General features: G+C 35.7%; 5 protein-coding genes across 5 annotated transcripts; 4 read left to right on the forward strand and 1 right to left on the reverse strand.

Annotated features, from left to right (window-relative positions):
* Positions 1-943: 943 nt before the first annotated feature.
* LOTGIDRAFT_169408 (hypothetical protein) lies at positions 944-5,461 on the forward strand (the record flags this gene model as incomplete). The annotated part of the gene is made up of 6 exons (XM_009067702.1): positions 944-1,016; positions 1,864-2,011; positions 2,218-2,423; positions 2,964-3,108; positions 4,780-5,008; positions 5,399-5,461. The coding sequence occupies 6 exons, from the start codon at positions 944-946 to the stop codon at positions 5,459-5,461; spliced, it is 864 nt and encodes a 287-aa protein (XP_009065950.1).
* A 3,006-nt stretch (positions 5,462-8,467) lies between these two features.
* Positions 8,468-11,004, forward strand: LOTGIDRAFT_169409 (hypothetical protein; the record flags this gene model as incomplete). Its single annotated transcript, XM_009067703.1, has 5 exons — positions 8,468-8,541; positions 8,867-9,066; positions 9,213-9,354; positions 9,827-10,056; positions 10,748-11,004. 5 exons carry the CDS (start codon positions 8,468-8,470, stop codon positions 11,002-11,004), a joined length of 903 nt encoding a protein of 300 aa, XP_009065951.1.
* Positions 11,005-11,880: 876 nt separating this feature from the next.
* Positions 11,881-15,063, forward strand: LOTGIDRAFT_204833 (hypothetical protein). The gene is made up of 7 exons (XM_009067704.1): positions 11,881-11,918; positions 12,330-12,390; positions 12,618-12,806; positions 13,253-13,670; positions 13,948-14,098; positions 14,394-14,465; positions 14,760-15,063. The coding sequence occupies exons 2-7, from the start codon at positions 12,339-12,341 to the stop codon at positions 14,997-14,999; spliced, it is 1,122 nt and encodes a 373-aa protein (XP_009065952.1). The 5' UTR covers positions 11,881-11,918; positions 12,330-12,338; the 3' UTR covers positions 15,000-15,063.
* Positions 15,064-16,389: 1,326 nt separating this feature from the next.
* Positions 16,390-19,565, reverse strand: LOTGIDRAFT_179770 (hypothetical protein; the record flags this gene model as incomplete). Its single annotated transcript, XM_009067705.1, has 8 exons — positions 16,390-16,466; positions 16,709-16,781; positions 17,051-17,227; positions 17,557-17,739; positions 18,078-18,218; positions 18,411-18,555; positions 18,925-19,141; positions 19,505-19,565. 8 exons carry the CDS (start codon positions 19,563-19,565, stop codon positions 16,390-16,392), a joined length of 1,074 nt encoding a protein of 357 aa, XP_009065953.1.
* Positions 19,566-21,252: 1,687 nt separating this feature from the next.
* On the forward strand, positions 21,253-26,000 carry LOTGIDRAFT_236669 (hypothetical protein; the record flags this gene model as incomplete). The annotated part of the gene is made up of 6 exons (XM_009067706.1): positions 21,253-21,319; positions 23,138-23,288; positions 23,696-23,919; positions 24,369-24,501; positions 25,068-25,288; positions 25,731-26,000. The coding sequence occupies 6 exons, from the start codon at positions 21,253-21,255 to the stop codon at positions 25,979-25,981; spliced, it is 1,047 nt and encodes a 348-aa protein (XP_009065954.1). The 3' UTR covers positions 25,982-26,000.
* Positions 26,001-26,230: the final 230 nt, after the last annotated feature.

A 26,230-nucleotide genomic window follows, 5' to 3' on the forward strand; every position in this document is an offset into this window, starting at 1 on the left:
CCCCCCCCCCCCCCCCCCCCCCCCCCCCCCCCAGATACATTACTTGCCCCAACAGATATATTATCGATCATCCCGCACCGTATATCACACAGGTCACCGTACCTCGTCTTTTCCCACCTTTACTCAGTTACCGGATATCGGTTTTTTTCTTAGAAAGAGAAACAGTCTTTGTTTCGATGTGATAATGTTAAAGTACTTACACAATAAACAATATTAGACCAAGTTTGTACAATGAAAATATTCAACTTTAAAGAACTTCTTTTCCACCTAATTCTATTTAGTTTACATATCATACCTTACAATAACAAAAAAGCTCTTTGTTAAAATAATGCTCAATACATCAATTCTAGAGAGATATAAAAATACCACTGTTAAAATAGTTCTCAATACATCAATTCTAGAGTGATATAGAATTAAAACTGTTAAAATAGTGCTCAATACATTAATTGTAGTCATATAGAAATATCACTGCTATAGTCAAGCCCGAAATAAGGTCGTTTTAAAGAGATTGTAAAGATTTATAAAAAAATCTGTATGTGTATCGGGAACACTGATGGGATCGATGTGCACCATTCCAATTTCAGTCAGACATCTGTGGAACATGCAATTACACCAAAACTAAGAGTAGTTATTGCACAAGCTGTTCTTAAGTATTAACGGCTTTGAGTGACGTCATATTAGGTTAAGAATAACTACATAAATCACATCACTGACGTAATTCGGAATGATTCAAACAAAAGTCATAAATGCCCCAGATACACATAAAAAGTCAGAAAAATCCCTTGAAATTAAACGCACTTTTACCAGTGCACTTATACCGACATCAGATTAAAAACTATAAAAGGACGGAAACGATCGAAATAAATAATAATGCTGATGCCGTTTTTAAGACATAAAATAGAGAAGTTTATAGAACTGTTTAAACTTTAGTACAGGTACAACTATGTTAATGTTAACATTAAAAAGGTTTCTTTTTGGAATTTTTCTGTTGGATCATCTTATCATAAGGAAAGGATGTAAGTTAAAATTCATTCATTCATTCATTCATTCATTCATTCATTCATTCATTCATTCATTCATTCATTCATTCATTCAATATGGACGTTACGTACGCCGACATAACGTTATATGTACACGGCGTTACTACATTACGTACATAAGATATAGTTATGTACACGAAATAACGTTATATGCATAGAATAACGTTTCGCAAAAGGAGATAACGTTACATACATACAGATTTCGTTTCGCACATGGAGATAACGTTTTGTGCATAGAGATGACGTTATGTACACGGAGTAACGTTACATTCATACAGATAACGTTTCGCACATGGAGATAACGTTTCGCACATAGAGATAACGTTATGTACACGGCGTAACGCTCTGTACATGAAATAACGACGTTACGTCCACGGAATAACGTTACGTACATGGAGATAAGGTTACGTACGTGGTGATAGTGACGTTAACAGAATAACGTTATATGCATGGAATAACGTTTCGTACATGGAGATAACGTTTCGTACATACAGATAACATTTCGCACATAGAGATAACGTTTCGTACATACAGATAACATTTCGCACACAGAGATAACGTTTCGTACATACAGATAACATTTCGCACACAGAGATACTGTTTCGTACATACAGATAACGTTTCGTACATACAGATAACGTTTCGTACATACAGATAACGTTTCGTACATGCAGATAACGTTCCGTAAATTATAATCCAAATTCTGGTGTGGGTCAAACTTGCATTGTTAATATTTAAAGAGGCAATCGAGTTTGTGCGTATTAGTTTACATGTGGCGAACTAAACCAACTTTACTCTTTGCTAATTTCTTTTATCTTTACAGTTTCTGTTCAGTTTCTGAGCTATGATCCCGAAGAGAGAACTTTCTGGGATGCTTGGAACATCTGTCAAGTTTACAATCTGACCCTTCCGGTTCTTGAAACTCGAGAGGACTACGAAGATTTCTGGAATTTTCTAACAACGTCAGATATGTAAGCTGAGATATTATGTTATTTTGAGTTACATCTATTATGCTACCTTTATTCATTAATGGATGAGGGGGAGGGGGGGGGGGTGGTCCATGATCTTTTAGGATGATATTCTGATTTACATTTCAAAGGTGTTCTGGGTTCGGGGCAGAAAAAAATTTGATAACTTTTTGAAATGCAAATATAATTGCTGTTTTTATTACTTTCAGGGACGAGTTGTGGCTAGGGTTACAATGGAACAACCTATATGGTGGTTTCTATCAGTGGTTAAATGGAAACATTCTTGGAATACAAAACTGGGCGATGTTCGAACCAAGATCTCAAACTGGGCAGAGATGTGTTTACGCTGGATGGAATCAGAAATGGTTCACTTTACTCTGTTCAAGCAATAAAAAGGTCGTCTGCTTCTACGAAGGTAGTAGGTCTACTCGTTTTGATCTTGGTCTCAGAAACGGGAATTTTTTTTAGCTAAGCCAATCAATAATATTGTGCACAGCTCAACGTCGAAATTTGAGTCTTCCAATCCGTGAGTATCCAGAATTATCCGCGTTTGAAAGTTAAAAAGACGCCTCGTCATTTCTAAAGACACTGCATGTAAAATACACATATATAGAAATAAAAAGTGAAATTCCTAGTTTGAGGTATTTTTGAAAGAGTTATGTGAAGACTATTTACATATATTTAAGATCGAAATCAATCCCCAAAATGGGGAGTCTGTCCCTTTAACAAGTTTGTAGATGTACAGCGCCCATCAAGATAGACAAAATTCTGAACATCTGAATATTGGATTTTTAAACAATTAAGTATTTTTATGTCGAGATTTATCTATACTTTCTTTAAAAAATATATCATATCATACATTATGAGAGGGGTCGGGGAACAGGCTTCACTCATTCCAAAGATTTGGCCATGTGATAGTAAACTGTTCTACATTTAACTATCATATTTATTTAAGGTCACAGATACAGAAAACCTAATCACTCTAGAGCACCAACTGGCGTGGCTAACTACACTACAGCCTTTGAGGTCTGCCGGGAAACTGGTGGACGATTGCCCGTGCTAGTTACACCCGCTGATCAACGGCTACTATTTTCAACACGGTAAGAGTAATTTTATCTAATCGGATACGAACCTTTTGTCATTTAATTCAATATCAAAGGTGTCGTAAAGAGGTTTTCTAAACCTTTAATAGGCATCGAATTTCACAATTTCAATTTTCATTCGGACACATTAAAACTAAGTATTTCATGACGTCACTATCGCAAAAGCTGTTAAATAATCAAGGGTAATCACAGGAACACATAGTGACTGAAAATTGAAATGATGCAATTAGAAGCCACATAAGGCCACAATACACTTACAAAACTTATAAAACCTCTTTAGCAATAGTTTAGCTAGTTTGCGATATCAGCATCCGCTTGTCATCTACCAACCTACAATCTTCAGTAATAGTACATTTGTTTTGGTGGTCAGAATTCGGTTGCGTTTCTAGGAAACATTAGTTGAGGGGGCCACAAATTTTCCAGCGAGGTGGGGGTTCGGGGCACAGGCCATTCTTTCACTATGCAAAAAAATGGGGGCCAGCCTCTTTTATGGGGGATGTTGGAGGGGCGTAGTAACGCCGCTGGTTAGAATTATTACTAGAAGTCGGTACAGACAAATTCCTGTTGATAAACGCATGTCAACAATATGATTTATCCTTGGTTGAAGATGAATACCATTTCCTCCTGATATGTCCTAAATACGATACCCTAGGAGATAAATATATCACTTCTACCATTTCACATTTAAATATTCCTTTGTCATTTCATGTTCTTTTTGATCCGCTAACTTACAGTTTGCCTTTAGCTGTTTCTAAATTTATTTTTTACGCACTAGAATCCATAAAATAAATGTATTATAATATTATATGTACACGAATTACAACAGAATTATTGATATATTTTGCTTATTCCTTTGGTGTTTTATTTCTTTATGTTTACTTAGCATGTGAGAGTCTTATTAGACTTAAAATAAGATAGTATTATTTTACTTGATATAGTCCGTCATGCTGTTGCATAAATTTATATATATTTTTGTTTCTTAAACTTGTCACCACATATGGTGTGTATTTGTTGATGTATTATTTTGTTATGATGTTGCTTTTTTCAAACTTGTTTATGTATACACTATATTTTTTTGTATAACTATTAATTGATGTCAGTGTGTAATATTTGTATTACTTATTAATAGTTATTATTATGTATTATCTTGTATCATGATATTATTATGTATTATCTTGTATCATGATATTATTTTGTATTATCTTGTATCATGATATTATTATGTATTATCTTGTATCATGATATTATTATGTATTATCTTGTATCATGATATTATTATGTATTATCTTGTATCATGATATTATTATGTATTATCTTGTATCATGATATTATTATGTATTATCTTGTATCATGATATTATTATGTATTATCTTGTATCATGATATTATTTTGTATTATCTTGTATCATGATATTATTATGTATTATCTTGTATCATGATATTATTATGTATTATCTTGTATCATGATATTATTATGTATTATCTTGTATCATGATATTATTATGTATTATCTTGTATCATGATATTATTATGTATTATCTTGTATCATGATATTATTATGTATTATCTAGTATCATGATGTATGCTGCCCAAAAAGGGCAAACATTACAATAAATAAATATCTATCTATCTATCAATGAGCCTGGTTACACTCTTTCTCATTTTTCAGTTACAGTGATTTCTGGCTGGGGTTGGTAGAAAATGATGGTCAATTTGTGTGGATTACTGGAAAGAAACTGGAAATGTATTATTGGACCAATGATGGCGGACCTGGTTTCCACGTGCGTGCTCATAAACATGATTTTGACCCCTACGTTACCATGCATTCTCCGCCTGAGGAGTTTAATCGTGAAACTGAACATTTCTGTTGCCAAAATAGATCAATTAAAAACGGTAAAGTATATAATTATCTTTTTTTTATTTTTCTTCGCAAAGAGGCTTACTACAGACTAGAGGCTTACTACAGACTAGAGGCTTACTACAGACTGTGCATGTTAAAGGGACACGTCCGTCTAAATATTTGCTCTACCAACTCAGTGTCCTTAATACACCTATCAGTTTCTCTTTCAATTATAACAATACTAAAAGTTGTCATACACTTGAATAAGATAAAACAATAGTAAGAGAGATGATATGAATTTCTATTTTGAGTTCACTGTCTTTAATGTGCAACCCTCCATAGAATCGAGTTGACAAAACTCCGTGACAGGTTTTTTTAGTACTTTTCATTCCATTTTTCGACATGTTTTGTTTTTATAAATCATGGTTTTGCCGGGTTTTGTTTTCAGAGGATGTCGACACGTGGAGCCATAATTACTTCAGATTGGTTGAAAGAAACGCCATTCCCCTAGCATCCTCTCGATCCCTGGTGATTGTGCGTAGAGCGGCACATTGCGCTGTAGTATGTTCTCGCGATGCCGGTTGTTTTAAGTATGCAAGCGATAGAACCATTTGCAGGACCTTCGGAAATACGGATTATGTTGTTTCTCAAGACGGGGCACCACTCTTTAAGAAAGTTATGAACTGGTGAAGCTGCAAAGATTAAAATATGAGAAGGGAAATAACTCCGTTAAAGCTTCATATAGAAATCAGACCACAAATAAAACTCTTGATTAATGACTGTGTAAACTAATTCCAGTCCTTGTATATTGAGTTTATAAACATAAAATACTAATGTAGCAAAATTTCCGACATTTAAAACGCAGTGAAGGATGTTCAAGCCCTCACTACCCTACGCCGCACAACAGTACTGTTCCTGGGTTTATAACACAGGTTCATAAAAAACGATATGAACTCATAGCAGAGGTTACTAACTATGCAAATTAGGTCATGTATTCATACATCATGTAAACAGAAAAGCATAGCATATCTTTGGAGTTGACGACTCAGTTAAAATTTAAGGTAAAGGGCATGAAATTGTTCCAAATACCGAATTCTTAAACGATTGCTATATAAACGAGTGTAATATGAAATTTATTATATTCGTTGCCGGATTAAACATTAAATCTGGCAATTCATTTCATAAATTCATATTACATAAGCACACTCAAATTTTCTCATTGTGCACTGCAAGGTGTTGTTCCTTTTCATTGGCCAAATCAGGTGCAGAAATAAAATAAAGTTAAGCCGCGAATAGACGAGGTACTGTGCCACCGGACAGGATTCATTTCTACTGTAACTCAATCCCACACCGGACACCATACCTCGCGTATTCGCACGTCAATTATTGAAGCATGTTTTACCCGCTTATGGAAAATGGAACAAGGTCTTGCTTAACCACTCACAAGTTACTGACCTTGGTTTCAACCAACTCTGTTTATTTTTCCATTTAAAGGAAATCCGTTCCATTGTTTTCAGAATATTGCTTCCAGTCATTTGCGTCATCAGCAGTAAATAATACTACAAACATCATACATCTGACTAGAACAATACAGTATTATTTATCTTATTTCTTCATACTTTGTAATTTTATTTACATGTAAGATTTGTTTTATAAACACACATTAACAACTTGTGTAGCACTAAACAACAAAAGCTTATAGTATAATAAAATCGTATCCGTTAGCCAAAGTTTTATGCTGGAAATCACCAAAAGATTTCAACCGTCAACAAAAAATCATCAGATTAGACAGAATTAACTGTAGAACCAGACAGGTCGTAGTTACCCCAGAGATTCAAGAGACATTCAAGTCCTTTAACTTTTTAGAAGGAGCTAAATTGTCTTGAGAGGGGTCTCTCTATGCTCTCTCTGCATGACGTTTCCCGTTACAATCAGAACAGTGGGGCAAAGGAGCTAAAAAAATCATTTTAGTAAAATTCCATTTCATCCAATGTTCTTAAAGAGATAGAGTTAGCCCTTTGACCAATCGTACCTAAGTCTCAGAAACGGAAACTTTTTAGCTGAGCTAATCTTCACAGCTCACCTTCTAAATTTGGTTCTTCTAATCCATTTGTGTCCAGAATTATCCGCGTTGGAAAGTTAAAAAGATGACTCGTCATTTCTTGAGAAAAAGAAAATGAAATTTCTAGTTAAAGGTATTTTTTTTAAGGTATTCGTACTATATTCAAGACGCAAATTTGTCTACCGTGAAAGTTCCACTAGCGCTCTGCAACAGATTCAGCTTTACGGAAACTGCCGAGGATTGCCGAATACAATAATGTCAGACAACCATGCCCTTATATAATAAGATTGAAGAATTAGTTACATCCCCTAGACAACATTAGCAACCATACTGAATTGTTTTCTTTATCTTTTCTCATTGTCTGTACTAAGATTTCCTGCTTCGGAAACGCTGGGAATTATTCTTTCAACATAAGCAGTTTATTTGCTGTTTAAACTTTAGTCCAGTTGTACGCATGGAGTTTAACATGTTAATATTAAAACAGTTTCTAGTTGAGATTATTTTGGTGCATTTTCATATTAAGAATGGATGTAAGTTATAAATTTGTTAAAGAGATTGTAAAGAAATTTTCTAATTTTTGTATGTGTATCGGAAACACTGATAGCATCGATTTCCACCATTCAAATTTTCAATCAGACGTCTGTGGTTCCTGTAATTCCACTAAAACTAATTGATTGATGACGTCACTCATCGCAAAATATGCGGGTATTAAGGCATTCACGATTAGTGACGTCATTAAACACTTAGTTTTAGTGGAATTACAGGAACCACAGACGTCTGATTGCTGTAAATTGATGCTATCAGTATACCCGATACACATAAAAAAAATCAATAAAAACCTCTTCACAATTCCTTTTAGTTAAATTTCAAGCACTTCTTGCATTAAAATGATAAGAGGTCTTCTAGTCATTTTGCATTTTGGAAGTTTATTATAGCTTCTATTTGCACCATTTCGATTTCTGTTCGACGTCTGTGTTTCTTTGTAGCTTATGAGATTAAACGATGATGTCATTCAGTCCAAATGGTTGATACGATTGTGACGTCAGAATGTGCTCAAGTTTTGGAAGGATATAAGGAACCGATGACGTCAGAATTGAAATAGGAATAGTACAAATAGAGCTATATAAGGAATTACAGACAAGGCCAAGAAGACCTTTTTTGAATCCCCTTAAAAATGAAAATGAATTTAATTTCTTAATTTTTCTTTTTTGTCATTGGAGACTTTTCTTTTTATGAACAATCTTGGTGGATTTAATAAATTTTTAATGTAACAGTTTTCATTGGATCAAAAAAAAATTTGTCTGACGCAAAAAAGAATATCAATCGAGGATTCTCTGTAGGTCTAATGGCTTTATCAAAATCTTCTTTTTTTCAGTTTGTAATCAATTCCAGTATATAGGTGATTTTACCAAAAGGTCTTTCGAATACGCTCGAGATAGATGTCTGCTCTTCAACATGACAATTCCGGTTGTGGAAACTCGAAAGGAGTACCATGATTTATGGGAATTTCTACAAACAACACAATATCAGTAAGCAGGGATTATAAAAGGGGTTTTTAAAGATTATATGTGTATCGGAGACACTGATAGCATCTATTTGCACAATTCCAATTTTCTATTACACGTTTGTGGTTCCTGCAATTCCACTAAAACTAAATATTTGATGACGTCACTTATCGCAAAGGCCTTGTAATATTAGCATATTTTGCTATTTAGTGAATTGTGCGCATTGCACCAAAGTAACAAATATACGTTTTTGTCACAAAATATGTGTCGGAATGCACCAAATCAAATCTATTTTTCAAATTTTTATTGGGAGAGTACTCTCTCAGACGATACATTTGAATATTTCCAGGAAAGACTTGTGGCTAGGAATACGATGGAACAACTATGGTTTCTATCAGTGGTTAAATGGAAACATTCTTGGAATACAAAACTGGGCGATGTCCGAACCAAGATCTCAAACTGGACAGAGATGTGTTTACGCTAGCTCGGACCAGAAATGGCGCACAACACTTTGTTCAAATGACAAACATGTCATCTGCTTTTACAAAGGTAGTACACTTTTTTCAATGTGATTTTCATCGCGATTCATGTAAATTAAATGTGACGTCTCATGACTTCCGGGGACACTGCCAGCCAAGATTGAGGGCACTCAAGACTTTGGCCTAATAATTAATTTTTTTTCATTTTTTTTTAAGATGGAGAGCTTTTTGGCCCACCACCACAATTCTCTACTGCAACAGACTTCTTCACAGCCTATAATACATGTAAAGACGATGGTGGCCGCTTACCTGTTATTCTTACATCTTTTGATCGCAATCGTCTCTTATCGAAACACAGGTGCACCATTCTTTTTGACTAATCATATTTTAGTATCAGAAACGGGAATTTTTTAGATTAGCCAATCAGTAATAGTGTTTGAGCCTTCAAATCTATGCGTGTCCAGAATTATCCGCGTTTGAAAGTTAAAGAAGTCTTCTTAGACATAGGAATATCATACACCAACCCATTCAATTAGTCTGTCGTATCTCTCTACTTTTAGTTTCGCTATCCCACAATTCCAAATTTTATCAAGAAACGGGTTTAACATGAAACGCTTTGATTGGCTAAAAATATTATCTTTGAAACAGGTATTTAGTAGAAAAGTTCTTCGATTACAATTATTAATTATAGCTTAATTAGATTAACCCCAAGCAACCCCTTCCCCCCTCCCCATGTTAAATGGCGTATAGGGTATCCCTAGTAGAAACGCCGCGGAAAAACGCTTGCGATACCTGTTAAATATACAATCTTTCTTTACTGTTGTTTTCAGCGAAACAAATTTCTGGTTAGGATTGATTGAAGAGAAAGACCAGTTTGTGTGGATTACAGGGGAGTATTTAGGATACTATGACTGGATTGATGGCGATAGGGGTACTTTAGTCCATGTTCATATTAACAAGACGGTCCATACCTATCTCACTTTTCATGCACCTTCAGATGGAAAAGTAAATGCCGAGTCTAGACGTTATTTCTGTCAAAATAAAACAACGAAAACGAACGGTAAGTGGACTTCATTTTTTTGTCAGTAAGTTGTGGTAAGGTCGAGGGTTGTTCGACTAATCACATCTTCACAATGCCACTCTATACGACCTGTGTCTAATACCTTGACTTCAATAGCCACTTTTCTCTTATCATGGATGTTTGTCAATGTACTGGATTGGATTGTTCGCTAGTGAATACAGCCATTCGATGCCTTCCACTTAAAATCGGTAACTAAGCTATATTGTTTACATACTTCATGTCGAGGGCTCTGATTGGTTGTATTAAATAGCGGCCAATCGAATCAAATCACTGCATTCTGTGAGTCTATTGATGTCAAGGTATTAGACTAATTATTATTAGTTCGTAACAGCTTGACATTGTGACAATGACTCTACAAAATATGTCTTGATTTAATGAATTTCACCATTGTTATATACATCTTGCATCCTTGAGAACTTTGAGAGGGAATTGTCCTTAGACATATAATAGTAAGTTGCATTTAAATTGTGCATTACTTCACGGAATATCACTTTTAATCACATCTGGGACTAGGCTTTTGACACTATTGGCATGGGTCAGAGATTTTGGTATGTGCATCTTGACAAGGGCAATAACTCAGTAACTTACAAGCAACTCTCTTATCTTTACTGCTTACTGCTTATTACTATACATTACAGCTATTTATATTTAAACGATTTTTTTCTTTTAGAGTATATCGGTCTGTGGGGCTATAATTATTTCAAACTGGTTGAAAGAAGCATCTACACTCTAGCATCGCCTCTATCTCAGGTGATTGTGCGTGGGAGGGCTCATTGCGCTGCCGTATGTTCTCGCGATGCCCATTGTTTGAAGTATACTGTTGATGGAACAATCTGCAGTACTTTTGGAAACCTGGACTATGCTGTTTCTGGAGGCGGGGTTCCACTGTATGAGAGGATGAGTGTCTCACAGGAACTGTATCTATAACAGGTTAGGTCTAGAACCATCAATAAAGCTACTCCGGAATCATCGTGTCCAAACCACCCCCCCCCCTCCCTCAACACCTACCGCGATTCGTAAGGTGCTCTGAATTTGTTGAAGGAATTGCAAAGAGGTTTTTTAAACGCAGGATTCCAATTGAACCCACTGACGTCATAACATTGGAATGGTTTATGTCGACGCTAGCAGGGTCCCTAATACACAGAAGCTAGTTCAGAAAATCTCTTTACAGTCTCTTTCAATTAATCCCCAAGGGACATGAGGACACATACATTGGGTGAAGGGCTCTCGAATTTTAACATAGCATCCAATATCATGTGCAATGTCGTACTACAATTTTTATGTAAAGTAAACAATTCTATTAAATTTTTTTAAAGTTTTATGTCCTTCTCTTCTGCACCTAAATGGATCGTGACGACGGGACACGCCATGCTGTGTACAATAAGGGTAATTGTGGCAGAACAGTGACATTAGCCTGCTCTTTTTGGATTTCCAACTGTCAAGAGATCTTAAAGGTGCCTTGCCTTGCACACGGGATCCCACCCAAACGACTAGACGCCTTTTCCATGTCAACCCCCTCCAACCTGCATCACTGAAAAATCCGATGGTATTATCTCAACCTATACAAGTATTGAACCCTGGACCTTCAGGTGAACTCACTAAATGAGCAATGGTATTTATACTAACCCTGTAGGTACTTGGGATTGTCGTCTGCTAGATGATTAGGTGCAGAAATATTGAATTAATTGGGTGCTGTCTAACACATGGCACCGCCATTAGAGTTCAGATAAGATTAGTCGATAGATATATATTATCTAAAAACTTAAGATAATGTAGTACGATTGGAATATAGTTTGGTGGTCTGATTGAGACAGATTCAAATCGACTGGCTGTCAGAGAAGGTAGGTAGACCCAACATTTTTCATTGCAAGAAAATTTCAAATAGTGGCAATAGTTCAATCGTTAGTCTGTTGTATTGGCGTTTGCTAGAAAGGCGGCATAGCTCAATTGTTAGTAAGTTGGCTTGTCGTCTGCAACAAAGGCAGTAGTAAGTTGGCTAGTCGTCTGGAAAGGCATCGGCATAATTCAATCGATAGCGCGTTGGATTGTCGTCTGCTGGAAGATTAGGTGTCGTCGGTTTGAACCCTCCTCGAAGTACGAAATTTGTGATTCCAAGGCCAATGCCACGGTCGTCCTGGTGTCGGCTTTCAACCCTAACCCATATCTACCCTGCATTTCCTGTCTTGTCCATTGCCCCTGCAAGGTCCATTTCTATTTCTAATGATCAGTTGATTTCTTGTGTTTTCAAATAGTCTAAAGAAATGGTTTTTCTGAGATTAATTTTCGCTGTCGCAGCCCTGACGACCTTGGCAGGTAAGAACTCCTTTTGTAACACATAATATGAAACTTTCTGTCTCTACCCTGAAACTGATTTCATCGTTCCTTTTTCCTTCAAATATCTGGGGTTCGTGTTATGGCGCCACCATCGCAAAATGAATTTGGACTGAGGCACACTTTCAAATACTTTTTGTACTTTTCAGAATTTTGAAATTCATTTAAAACTTCTAACGTTTTACGGCCGTTTTCTTTTTTATTTTTAGTTGAAGGTGGTCGATTGTACGTTTCCAATGGACATTTCATGAAAGACGGAAAGCGCGTATTTTTGTCCGGAATCAATCTAGCTTGGATCCACTATGGCTGGGAATATGGAAATGGAAATTTTCAAAGATCCAAACCAGAAATGGAGAGATACATGAAAGAACTACACGATGCTGGTGGAAATTCTATGAGTAAGAATGCTTAATATTGCTGCATTATACGGATACAAAAAGGCGTCACAAATAATGAATAGGTATCTTTGAAATTAAGAGTTCTGTCTGTACCATTCCGATTTCCGTGTCAATGGCTATGGTTCCTGAAATTCCAGACACACTGACCTGATTATGGCGCAAATACACTAGCGATGGCGACATCGTTTTTCCGCGATAATGATAACATTTTTTGTGATAGTGACGTCATTCTTTGGCGATAGTGACGTCCTTTTTCGTCGATAGTGACGTCGGTTTTTGGCGATAGTGACGTCGGTTTTTGGCGAAAGTGACCTCGGTTTTTTGCGATAGTGACGTCAGTATGATAGTCATTTCAACATAATATCGATTTCTATATGGTGTCTGTTGTTTCGGACACGATGTCTCTAATTTTTCTTGGATTATGACCTAGTGCCTTATATTTACAGGAGTTTGGGTATTCTTTGCTGGAGAAAGTGTGCCAATATTTTCTCAAACCGGACACGTTACCAAATTAGACAACAAAAATACGTTTATTAGTGATTTTAAAGAAATGACAGCTATAGCTCGAAAATATGATATTCTCCTCTTCCCGTGTTTATGGAATGCAGCAAAAAGCGACCAGTATACCCAGAGACTTGCAGGTATCATCTACGACGAGACCAAACTCAACAGCTTCATCGACAACGCTTTGGTTCCATTGGTAACAGCTCTTAAAGACGACCCTGCTATTGGTGGGTGGGATTTGATGAACGAACCCGAAGGATTAGCTAACACCCAGCACACGGAAGCCGAGCCATGTTTTAGCTCTATTAAGGGTGTTGGGGGTTGGGCTAAGAGCATGTTCCCTTTTAGATTATATGGAAGGTAAGATATTGATCGACAGTTCGTCCAAATCACTCCTCAGAAGCGATTGAGTCCATTCTGTCGGGACTTTTGGCATTCAGTTTAGAGAGAAACCGCGAATTTCCTGCGTGTACCTTCAATTCTTTTCGAAAATAATTGTATACCTTCAACAATCCTAATCAACCGTTTCCAGACACATGCTACGAGATTTTGGAGATAAAAATGAGCAATGTATGGGTGGAGGGTTACTCTTGGTGTAGAGATGATTATAGAACGTGGTCACATTTAATTCTTTCAGATTTTTCAACTGGGCCGCAGCAGCTATTAAGAAAGCCGATCCCAAAGCTCTGGTAACCATAGGAACCAATGTCATGATCAACACAGACCAAATGGGCAGGAGAAATTATTTCTCAGATCATTGCCTGATTAAAGCTGGAGGCAAGAAAGAGGTAAGGCATCATCGTCCTTGTTCTTCCTAGAAATTCGGCAATCCTCTGCAGTTTCCGTATGCCGAATCTGAATCGGTAATGAATGGTAGATTTCGTTGTGGTATCTTGGATGAGGTTCTTTTCTTCCGGCATTTTAATATGACTGAATGAAATCAAAGAGCTATCCAATCAAATTACTACATTCAGGGATACAAGAATAGTGACTATTGCAGTCAAGGTATTAGACGCAGTTTGTAATAACTTGAGATCGTGAAAATAATCATCAAGGTAAAAAGTATATTTCAATTTATTTCAGGGTACTTTGGATTTCTATCAGTGGCACTCTTATACATGGCAGGGCCACTTTAACTCTCTTTCGCCCTTCAAGGTAGGTAATTCTATCAATTTCATTCAACTGTCGAATTTACCTTGTGTTATGAATATGCATCAGAATCACTAAACAATCCGATAAATCCAACGTAATTATTAGAAAATTAATTGATTTGTTTTATGAATTTATTGGTTAATAGAAGGATATCTATGACACCGGGTATATCTACTGATGAAAATGTGCTCATATTTTTAGAATCTAAATTGTATGTCCATTCTACGAGATAGTATTCCTTTAAGTGTAGTCAAGTTCACAAACAATCGTACCGGGATATTTACGCTCTAATTTCAGCATTCTGCTAGTGAATACAAACTCGATAAACCGCTGGTAATTGGTGAGTTCAGTGCCAAGGCAAGTGAAGGCATGTCCTCCACTCAAATGTACCATTACTCCTATAACCACGGCTATCAAGGCGCTTGGATCTGGTCGGCAACTGATAAAACAGCTGGAACATCGTGGAGCGAAGAAAAGAAGGGAGTTTCTTCTATCAGGCATGAAAGTAAGAATGGAGTCACTGCAATAAATGTTTGAAAAACATAACTTTGATGTGATGGTTTTATAAGAGCCAATAAAGGAGTGGTCTCCATTTACTCTCTAGGAATATAAATTACCCCCTTTAGTCTCCAGGAATATAAATTACCTCCCTTTAGTCTCCAGGAATATAAATTGCCTCCCTTGAGTCTTTAGGAATATAAATTACCTCCCTTTAGTCTCCAGGAATATAAATTGCCCCCTTTAGTCTCCAGAAATATAAATTACCTCCCTTTAGTCTCCAGGAATATAAATTACCCCCCTTTAGTCTCCAGAAATATAAATTACCTCCCTTTAGTCTCCAGGAATATAAATTACCTCCCTTTAGTCTCCAGGAATATAAATTACCCCCTTTAGTCTCCAGGAATATAAATCACCCCCTTTAGTCTCCAGGAATATAAATTACCTCCCTTTAGTCTCCAGGAATATAAATTATCTCCCTTTAGTCTCCTAGAATATAAATTACCTCCCTTTAGTCTCAGGGAATATAAATTATCTCCCTTTAGTCTCAGGGAATATAATTTATCTCCCTTTAGTCTCCAGGGGATATAAATTATCCTCATTGCATGATGCATAATTAGCCATAACAGGTTCAGAGAAGTAGTAAAACTACTGTGCAGAGTCCAAATAGGCAGGCATGATAAAATGGTTTCCTGCTGACATAAATAAATTTCAGATATTAAAATATTAAAACAATGTTTATGCAATAAACAAAAATATAACAAGTTAAAGTAAATGAAGGAAAAATGAAGTTGTTTTGATATAACTAATAAATGCTCTTTAAATAAAAAAAAAAGACTGAATAAATTCCAAAATTAATTTGACAAAACAATACCTAAACATTTCATTTACCAATATATCCCCCAAAAAATAAATGTTTTCAAAATAACCCATGAAATTCAGGATAATGACATGACCATATTTGTGGTTTAAAAATGGAAAAATGAAATGAGTCGTGGTTTATAACAAAAACAATATTGATATATGAAAAAGAAGCGCCTCACCTTGTCTTGCCTATATTTCACAAAACCTAATGTATATGGTTTTGTTTGCGTTAACGTAGGGTGCTCTTTTAATACATTACAATTAATAACATGTCTAATTAAAGGGATTGTAAAGAGGTGTTTTAAAGTTTTTTATGTGTATTGGGAACAATGCATCTTCACCAATTTTCAGTCAGGGGTCTGTGGTTCCTGCAATTCACTAAAACTAAGCATTTGATGACATCACTATCCCAAAATCTGCTTATATTATGTAAGAAGTTTTGAAAACTTTTTTCACAATCCCTTTAATAGAAAATTATGCACATTCTGAAAGCATCTAGACAAACTACTGAAGCAAGAGCACAGATTAGAGAAAAAGCAAGATTTTCTGGTATAACCTATATTTCTCAGAGCTCAAAAGCTGGAAATTTAGCTTCTAAAGGGTGTAACAAATCAGCTAAAAAGTAAATGGTACCAGCCATCCCTGAAATGTACAAAATACAGAATATTATCCTGGAAGTGATGCCAGTCTAAATCATTGGAAGTAGGGTTATTTTACTGGATGACAGCATCATTCCATTATGATTTTTAATCAATTAATACAATTTTTATGAGTAAAAAAAAGTGTGCATTATACTCCAAAATATACAGTATTAACACATCTATCTGTAGTAAAATATCTTTATAGTTCAAAGCTTGTCTTATAAGATGACAGCTATTCCTTACCTTCAAATAATGAGAAAGGTCTATCTGGAGTATTACACCCATGATTCCCATATTCCATACACCATGTAGCAAACTGAAATATCAATTTAAATTAATAAGACACTCTGATTAGGTCTACTTTACTCTCAAAGTGGATTCAGACCACAGAAAGCTAACTTAACTAACCAAGTAACGTTATCTTGTCAACTCATGTGTACCGTTTGACATAGTATTGCAAAATTTTTTAAGGGCTTGTAAAGAAGAAAAATTAAACGTGTATCAGGGACCTCTACATCTTCTAGAAGCTGGCTCTGATACACATTTGAAAACTTCTTTACAATTCAATAAAAGTAAAGTTCATACCATATAAGCATGATATAAGTGTTTTTCTTCGCCAGTGGTTCTATACATTGATAGAAAACCATACGCATTCCCAGCAATACCATGACATAAACCATAGCCCTTCTTTAATAACCCACGTAACCAAATTACTTCACTACACTGTTTAGCCTTCTGTAGATATACCTTCTCTCCAAATAACTACAATACAATATCTATTATCTTAACAAGAGCAGTAACTCACGGTGGGTTAATTACAAAGAATCTCTTAACTTGGGCAGACAGCAGTTAAAACAATCATATCTTTTATAAATCTGGGGCAATATTTCAACGAAAACTAACTGAAATGCACCTTTAAGGGTTGGACCAATAATGAAGTGAAATGAAAAGTCTTACTGTTCTGCACATCTTTGGGTAAAGCCATGCAGTTTGCAATGAGGGGATATATTGCAAGGATCTCTGCATTAGCCATCAGCCTTCAAATTTTAAGGAAAATCATTATTTGTAAATACAAGGGCAATAACTCTTACCTCATGTGCTTTAAGAAACATGTGAATCCAGCCAGGAGCTCCGTGACACCAATGAACCAGTTTATCTGATGATTTATTTTCTAGAGAAGATGGGAAGTTACCAGATGGTAGCTGTATAGACAGTAGGTGATCAATACAAGATTTGATATCTGTTAAATACGGCTCGAGTAGCTGTTTATCTAGCTGAAACACATTCAATAACAATCCATGATTTGAGGAGACTTTGAAAGAAGAGAATTTAAATATATATTTTATAACCCAGAAGTAGGTGCCTATATAAAGATATTTCAATTGAAAATTACTCAGAAAAAGTTCTGGTTATTTCAGTTTTTGAATATTTCCACTCTTGATATCATGTGATGATTAATATTGTTGGATAATTTATATTCCTGAAGATTAAAGGGAGATAATCTATATCCCTGAAGACTAAAGGGAGATAACCTATATTCCTGAAGACTAAAGGGAGATAATCTATATTCCTGAAAACTACAGGCTGGAGACTAAAGGGAGCTTTGCCCTACCTGTAATAACATGAATATGATGCCCACCATACCATGGGCAGCTCCAAGATAGTGTTTATCATGCCAGGTAAATACCAATGGTGTGTGAGATTTCTCCTCCTCGGCTGCCTTCCTACCCATTTCTATGATGACCCTCAATACCTGTAAAAATAGAAAACGATCATAATTATTTTTTTCAAAAAGAAACACAAAAGAAAATAATTAATGTCTGACAAATAATATCAGTGATGTGGACTCTATGAAAGCTCTGCTGCCCTGCCCATGGTTCGTTCTCAAGCAGGATACCATTGATTTGCATACAATGTCCCCTGCTAGACAAGGGAAAGTCCATACCTTTGGTATAATTGTGTTTGTGATAGATTCTGGACCAAGGTGTTTCTGTATAAATAACAGAGAGTATATATATCCTACACGACCATACAGTAACTCATTAGGTATATCATAATCTTTACATACTGGATAATATAGATCTTCTAGTCTGAAATTCAACAGTAATAACTACCACAATAAAGATAGTGGACCACAGCCATATACGCCCACCATGGCATGCGGATGGTAAATATTCAAGATTTTGGGGCAAGGGCAATAACTCTGCTTCTAACGGTCGAAAATATCTCAAATTCAAACTTGATCTTCCTTTTATGAATATGTATACACATATCGAATTTCATTTGATTCCATCAAAAAAATCTAGTTTTTAAAGCGTTTACAAGCAAATGTTGACGGGCAGACCGACGGACAGGGGTGCCAACAATATTCGTCCTTATAGAAAGATGTGGTCATATAAAAATAGTATAGTATAATTATTGAGTCCAGTGTTGTTAGCCGTAACAAAGATTTCTGTTACCTTTTAATGCATTCTTTTGACATGCTGTCATCTTTCAGCTTATGATATATGACAGCCCCTAGGGCTAACGGCCCTGCATCCCCACATAGAAATGTATAACGTTTGTTTTTCAGGTGTTGAAGGGGTTTCTCTAGAAACTGTAGGGCAGTGTGTAAATATTTCTCCTCCTTCTCTTCACCCAGTGTTTTATACAGATGTAGATTCAAGAGGCTTATACCTGAAATATAAAATTAAAATAATCTTTTTATCAAATTTCTTAAAAATATTTAAAAATAAAATGAAGGGGAATGTAAATTAATTGGCTTAATTCCATATAATATAAAATCAATAAAAATATGACAAAAAAAACCCTGATGAAAACAGAGTATTACATCTTAATTTTTAGTCTTGAAATAATGACGAATTTCTATCTTATGCAGTGTGCAATGAGGGCAATTTAAACAGGAATACACTATTCTAACAAGGATATTTTACGTGTACACACAGCCTGTAGTGCATGTGGGCTGGGTTTATTGTTCCATCTAGACAACTTAGCCACTTTGTAGCTCTTACTCGTCTAGCAAAATTGGTAGATTCTTACCAGATGAGCCTGTGTAAATAGAATCATCTTCACTTCTGGTTGATTTTAATCCTTTATACATCTCTTCTAACAATTTCTCTATTATCTGTTTGATTTCTTTGCTTATATCTTCTCCAAGCTATTTAATAGACAAATTCAGATTTTACAAAATACTTAAAAAGCAGTGACATCATCAAAAGACAAATTAATTCACACCAAAAAACAAACAAGACAGGTTTTGAATTAGGGCTTGGGGTGAAAACTCGGCTTTAAATGCTGACATTGGGTCGACTCTCAAAAGCACTGAACGTGGCATAAGAATTAAAATAAGAGAATTCAAAGCCATGGAGCTCTATCGCCTTTGTTAACGAATATTGCAATGGGTCTGTATTTTACGTTTGACACTGAAAGTTAACTCAAATGTAGTCTGTAGCAAGATGTGAAAATTAGCTTAGATCAAAATGCAATGTTCATCCTACCTTGCCATTGTCTTCTACTAATTTGATTCTCTCTACGTTTGTATATGGAAATCGATTGTGGAACTCTCGCTTTGAAATAGACATTTTGACACTAATAATAGGAGAAACTATATGCAATATCAAACACTTCGTTCACAGTTGTAAATTTAAATTATGGAGTTATCTCCCGTCGATAAGGGTGAGTCGCGAGTATTGGATACAGACAACCAATTGGTATAAGCCCTCCACTTTTTAACATAACGTCCCGTTCGTCTACAATCTTGCAAAGTCAAAGTCTGAATAAATCTGTGGCAAAAGGGAAACTTTATTTTTTTGGTTATGTAGAACCTTGAACACCGATATTGAAGACAAAGCCACGCCCCCTACCCCTCACCCCCTCTTATTTAAGCGATTCCATGTTATTTAAGGGGACCACAATCCCCATAACCCGCTCCCCCTCTACTCTCTACCCTCTAACCCCATTTCAGGATCCTTGATCTAATGAACCCCCCCCCCCCCCCCCCATATTTCCCCCAGGTTGAACACCCCTGCTGTACCCAATAAGCTGAATGCACATTGTCGGCTCAAACCATTGTTTTCGTAATCTTTAGCCTAGAAGCGTTTAGAAAAATCGTTATGCGATCACGACTAAGTAAATAACTAAATAAAAAAGGCATGACTATTTGAATGAATTTATCGTCTTTCCTTGTCTTTTAATTGATTCCTGGGTTTGACTCGCGAAGTTCCATTATGAGACAACACGTCGTGGGCTCACTGAGGTTAAATAAGGAAGAATCTTTCACTGTCTCGTAAGAAGGTATAGTCATATCAGGAATTGGTGTCTATTAGCTGCGGTCACTTAACGGCAAAGTTTAAAAAGGTGAGTGCTTCATTTTTTTTTTTAAATATCTTGAAAACAAGATTAGATCGTAAAATTAATTGCTTCTGGCAATCTGATTATATTGCAGAGGTGGACAGAGGGCCATCTGTGGTCAACGAATATCTTTTATTTTTACAAAAATAAATATTTTGTCTCCACAATACGAATAAAACACGAAAAGAAATATTTGTTAATCAAATGAATAATAAATAAACAGTAACTGTGTGGACAAGGTCGTCGCGCAATGAATGGAAATGCTTCACTTTTCAAACGACGAATTGTCCTTTTTCAATCCAACTAAACCTATGTTTGCTCATTTTAACTCGGATTGTGCTTGGGCTGGAGACTACAGTAATCTTGGATATTTGTTGTCTATCATAAGTGTACAATAAGGTAATTAAAATATTTTACATTTACTTGAGTAGTTTCAGATGGACTCCAATATTTTGTGGTTTATCGTCGTTTTGGGGATACAGTTTTCAAACGCAGTAGATACTGGTAAGTTAATTATATAGAATTTCTTAGATAGACCTTCACACGAATCGTGCTAAAATTAAACAACCGAATATAAACCCCACTAAAACCCTTTTAAACAACCCAATATAAGCTCTACTAAAACCCTGTTAAACAGCCCAACATAAAACCTGTTAAACAACCCAATATAAAACCTGTTAAACAACCCAATATAAAGCCCAATATAAATTCTGTTAAACAACCCAATATAAACTCTACTAAACCCCTGTTAAACATTCCAATAAAAAAACATATTAAACAACCCAATATAAACCATGTTAAACAACCCAATATAAACCCTGTTAAACAACCCAATATAAAACCTGTTAAATAACCCAATATAAACCCTACTAAAACCTTTTAAAGCATCCCAATATAAAACCAATTAAAACCCTGTTGAACAACCCAATATAAAACCTGTTAAACAACCCAATATAAACCCTACTAAAACCTTTTTAAGCATCCCAATATAAAACCCATTAAAACCCTGTTGAACAACCCAATATAAAACCTGTTAAACAACCCAATATAAACCCTACTAAAACCTTTTTAAGCATCGTTACATGTACCCCACTAAACAACCTAAGATGAATCTTCTTTCCAAACTTATCCAAGCTGTCCTGTTTGAATCCCGATTGAACCTTGCAACGGAGAATACAAGATGACATCCTTCCTACGCGTTAAAAGATATACATCGGGCATAACCCGATCGTCGTCGAATATGTTTGGCTACAACCCCATATCATACAATTGGAAGTATTAGCAAAATATTGATACAACTAAAACCATTGTAAAACGACCAAGTTACAGTTATTTGAACAAATACAAACGATTGGTCGAAGCACTTAATTTTTTCAATATAACTTGAAGAAAATCTCGACATAAATCTTCAATATATCACGAAGCGCTTAATGCACTATTAAACAAAACAACAGAATATTGACTTGGCAAAGAATCGCTTGAATCTTTGAGACGGATCAATCAGGTGTGCATTTAAGTCATTGTTTCGTTTTGTGTTTTTCTAAGAGCGAATTCCCAGAAAAAACACCAACAGAAACATCCAAATGTATCTTTTACAATCTTCTCAATGTCAAACTATTACGAAATCCGTTTCATACCTTGACAGCAATAGGCACCTTTTTTGTATCACGGTCAACGATTTGATTGGATGACACGCCAGCGACTACAGCCAATCATAATCCCGATGTGACATAATGTTTACAATTTTTCTGTTGAGAGCTCTGAATGGCTGTATTCGGTATCGTACAATCCAATCAAATAGCTGCTTTCCGTAATACAATACAGATGGCTAATTGCAATCAGGGTACATAATATAAGTTTCATTAGACCAAAAGGGTAGAGAATAACAGGATTTAAATTGGTTCCCTTATTTTCATTTAAAAAAATGAAAATGCTAATAATTATATGAATAGAAAGTAGAGCTGTTCTAATGACTTGGAAAATTACCAGTTTGTCTCACATGTCAATTATTAATTCATAATTAGCTAAATTAGAAGAGAATTATCAGCAGAAATCCAATGAGTGACCGATCAAGAAGGGTACAAGTATTTTTTTGTTCATCCAGATTGTATATACATGGACATTTATGATTGGTTAAAACTCTTAATTATATGCTATAAGAATATAATGTTATGATTAAGAATACATGATAATTCATTAGAAACACCAATTAATCAAATAGTTTGCTTAATTTGATACTAAAAAAAGGAAACCCGTCTTTAAACTCCATTTCATTAGCCCACCAGACAGCGTAAAACTCCTTTCCTTTTTTTTTTATTCTAGGACGATATAATTTAGTAACCAAAACAAAAGTCCCATATGAAACAGCAGTGACGAATTGTGAAAGTGATGGGAAAGAAATTCTGACTCTCCATACGAGTGAAGATTATGACGAATTCTTAAACTGGTTACCAATATTGAGCGATGGTGTACAGTGAGTTTTGTTTCAAAATGATTAAATCTAAAAGTAAAAATTCCTAGATTGTTCACGAATCAACGAAAACTGAAAATAGTGGCGTTTTCAAGAATTATTAAATAGGGGACGAATCGTGACCAAATCGGGACGGCAGAATTGTTAGTTTGTGTGAGCTCACAGAACCAGACATTAAAGATCTCGATGATAGCAATCTGAAACTGGGGGGGGGGGGGGAGGAGCCTCATGCATTCATTCTATCGTTCGTTCATTCGATCAATCAATCAATATCATCAGCAATCATCACCATCAATCATCCATTGTTGTGAATATCATCACCCATCATCATCATCATCATCATACATCAATCATCGCTGACTAAATAACTTGGATCTGGTAATGTTAAGTTGGCATATTAATTGTTTCAGTGGACAAGAAAAAGATATTTGGGTGGGGTTGAAACAAATTGAAACTGGTGAACAAAACTATGCCTGGGTCGACGATAACAGTCCATTGGAGAAGCAGCCATGTTGGAAGTCCGATGAACCGTCCGACAATAACCAAATTCAATGTGCATATATGGATACCAATGAGGGCAAATTGTCGACAGAAATCTGTACAGAGACAAGAACAGTAGCTTGCTACGACCCAGGTATGTACATGTTGATCTCTTGAGCAAGAACGTAACTCCTTCTGGCCACACTCCCGTTGCTCCAAGCCGGGCGGTCTACCGTGAAGGTTACTGTAACAACAGTCTTATAAACCTTCGTTCCGTTATTTATTAGCTTTTATTTTTAATAAAGCCACGTCAGTTAGGGTCTAAAAAACAAACAACACCCCCATTCGTCATACTTCCTCGTTAATACTTACATGGTAAATAAGACCACGTCAAAATCCGTATTTGTGATACGATGGGGTCTAGCGAACGTTCGTCAAAGTAGCCTTTTGAACTCGATGACCCCTGCTTTTACCAATAAAGTGTCTACCCTCTCCGGCGAAGAGACTAAGCCTCATCGATCCGATTAGAATAAAGAGCAGAATTGCAGAGCTCGACGATGCCTAATAAGTATCTATGTCCATTCACGGCCATTCATCTTTTAGTTTTAGGTAAATATACGATAACTAGTAAAGCCGAAACGTTTTATAATGCATCCGAAGAATGTTCCAAACTTGGTCAACATCTGCCGATTATCAAAACTACAGAACAGAGAGACGGACTGAAACAAGCAACGTCGTAAGCTATTCAAATTTTAGTCAGTCTAATTAAAATTGGAACCAGCTAATTCTAATTAGACTGAAATTTTAGTTTGCTTAACAGGGTCCTAAATAGGGTATCTTTTTAATGAGGCTAAAATCCTAGTGCCTTTGAAGATAGTTATATATTTCATCGCATGGTATTCAGAAGATTTCAAACGGTAACTACATTTACCGTACACATCAAATAAACGATATATTAAGCAGATTTCATATTTTTAATTTTTTTAACCAAAATCAAAATCGACATGAGGTATATGCCTTGGTGTAGTTACGACCTGTGCAAAACGTGGATTACCTACTTTAAAGGAAAGGTGCATCTCCATAAGGCATCGAAACTATGTAATTTGAATGTGGTGTCTGGTTCATATATAGTCCGTATTACTGACAATAATTTTTCGAGGACTTCGTTATCGACCAATCAGATTCGTCATAACAAATTATTGTGGTCTAAGCATTCTATTGAGGTCGCACTTTTATACACCTATTTGCCGAATTGATTTGTATGGTATATTGATGAAAGTAAAACTACCTTTTTTAATACAGTAATAGTGAAAACGTGTGGGTTGGCCTGATAGAAGTAGAGAGTAACATATATCTTTGGATAAACGGCGATGGATTGCCTAGATACAAATGGGACAATAAGGAAAGCGGGAATCTAGTTCATGGTCACAGAGCCGACAGAAAAGAAAACTGTTTTGAACTTCATGCACCAGATAAGGAAGAGGACAATCAAAAGCCAAGACCTTATGTATGTCAAAAGAAAAGTAAGCGAATATGGTTTTCAATTTCATTTGCTTTAATAGTTCATGGCAGCTGAAATATTTTATGGTTTCTTGGAGATTTCATGATAGCTTTAATATTTCATGTTGGCTTTAATATTCCATTTCATGGTGACTTTAATATTTCATGGTAGCTTTAATATTTCATGTAGCTTTAATAGCTTTTAGTGTATCATTGAAGCTTTGATATACCATAATATCTTTTTATAGTTCATGGTAGCTTTAATATTTCATGATAGCTTAAATTTCATGGTTTGCATCAGACCCTACCGTTCGTACTTTTCGATATTCTATCGTTTCCATAATCTGCTCCATTTACCATCGAACCCGTGAAGAGATTGCATAAGCTCTTTTTTTAATCCACCCCCCCCCCCCCCCTCCCAAGACGTAAAACTTCATTTTAATCATAAGACATTCAACTTTTCAGAAAGAAACAGCACGTTGGACAATTACTTCAAGTTGGAAGAAGCGAATGCTATGATGTACCTAGCACCACTTAATGTCTCCTATATCCTGAAGAGAACAGAGTGCGCTGTGCAGTGCTCAAAAGACCCGACATGTTTGCAGTACACCCTGAATGGAAGTGTGTGTAAGACGTATGGAAAGGGATTATATTTCATATCCCATCAAAATGGTGTGAAATTGTTTAAAAGACGAATTGTGTCTAATTATTTGTAACATTAAAACCTACATCACTAATGTTGTTTTTTTTTTTTTTTTTTCACTCTTTCGATGTAGTGCCTTAATATGGGTTCATGTGGTTCGGATAAAAAAAAAAACAAAGACCACTAGCACCTACGTACGATCAAGATTTTCATCGTCTAAAAAAAAAAAGGGGGGGGGGGGGGTCTGGTTGATGGTATCAATTCTTACCAGTAGTTGAAAATTCACGTGCTCTCAGATGCAAGGTCGACCTTTCATTGGTTC

This window comes from Lottia gigantea (genome assembly GCF_000327385.1).
Source record: "Lottia gigantea unplaced genomic scaffold LOTGIsca_85, whole genome shotgun sequence".
NCBI lineage: Eukaryota > Metazoa > Mollusca > Gastropoda > Lottiidae > Lottia > Lottia gigantea.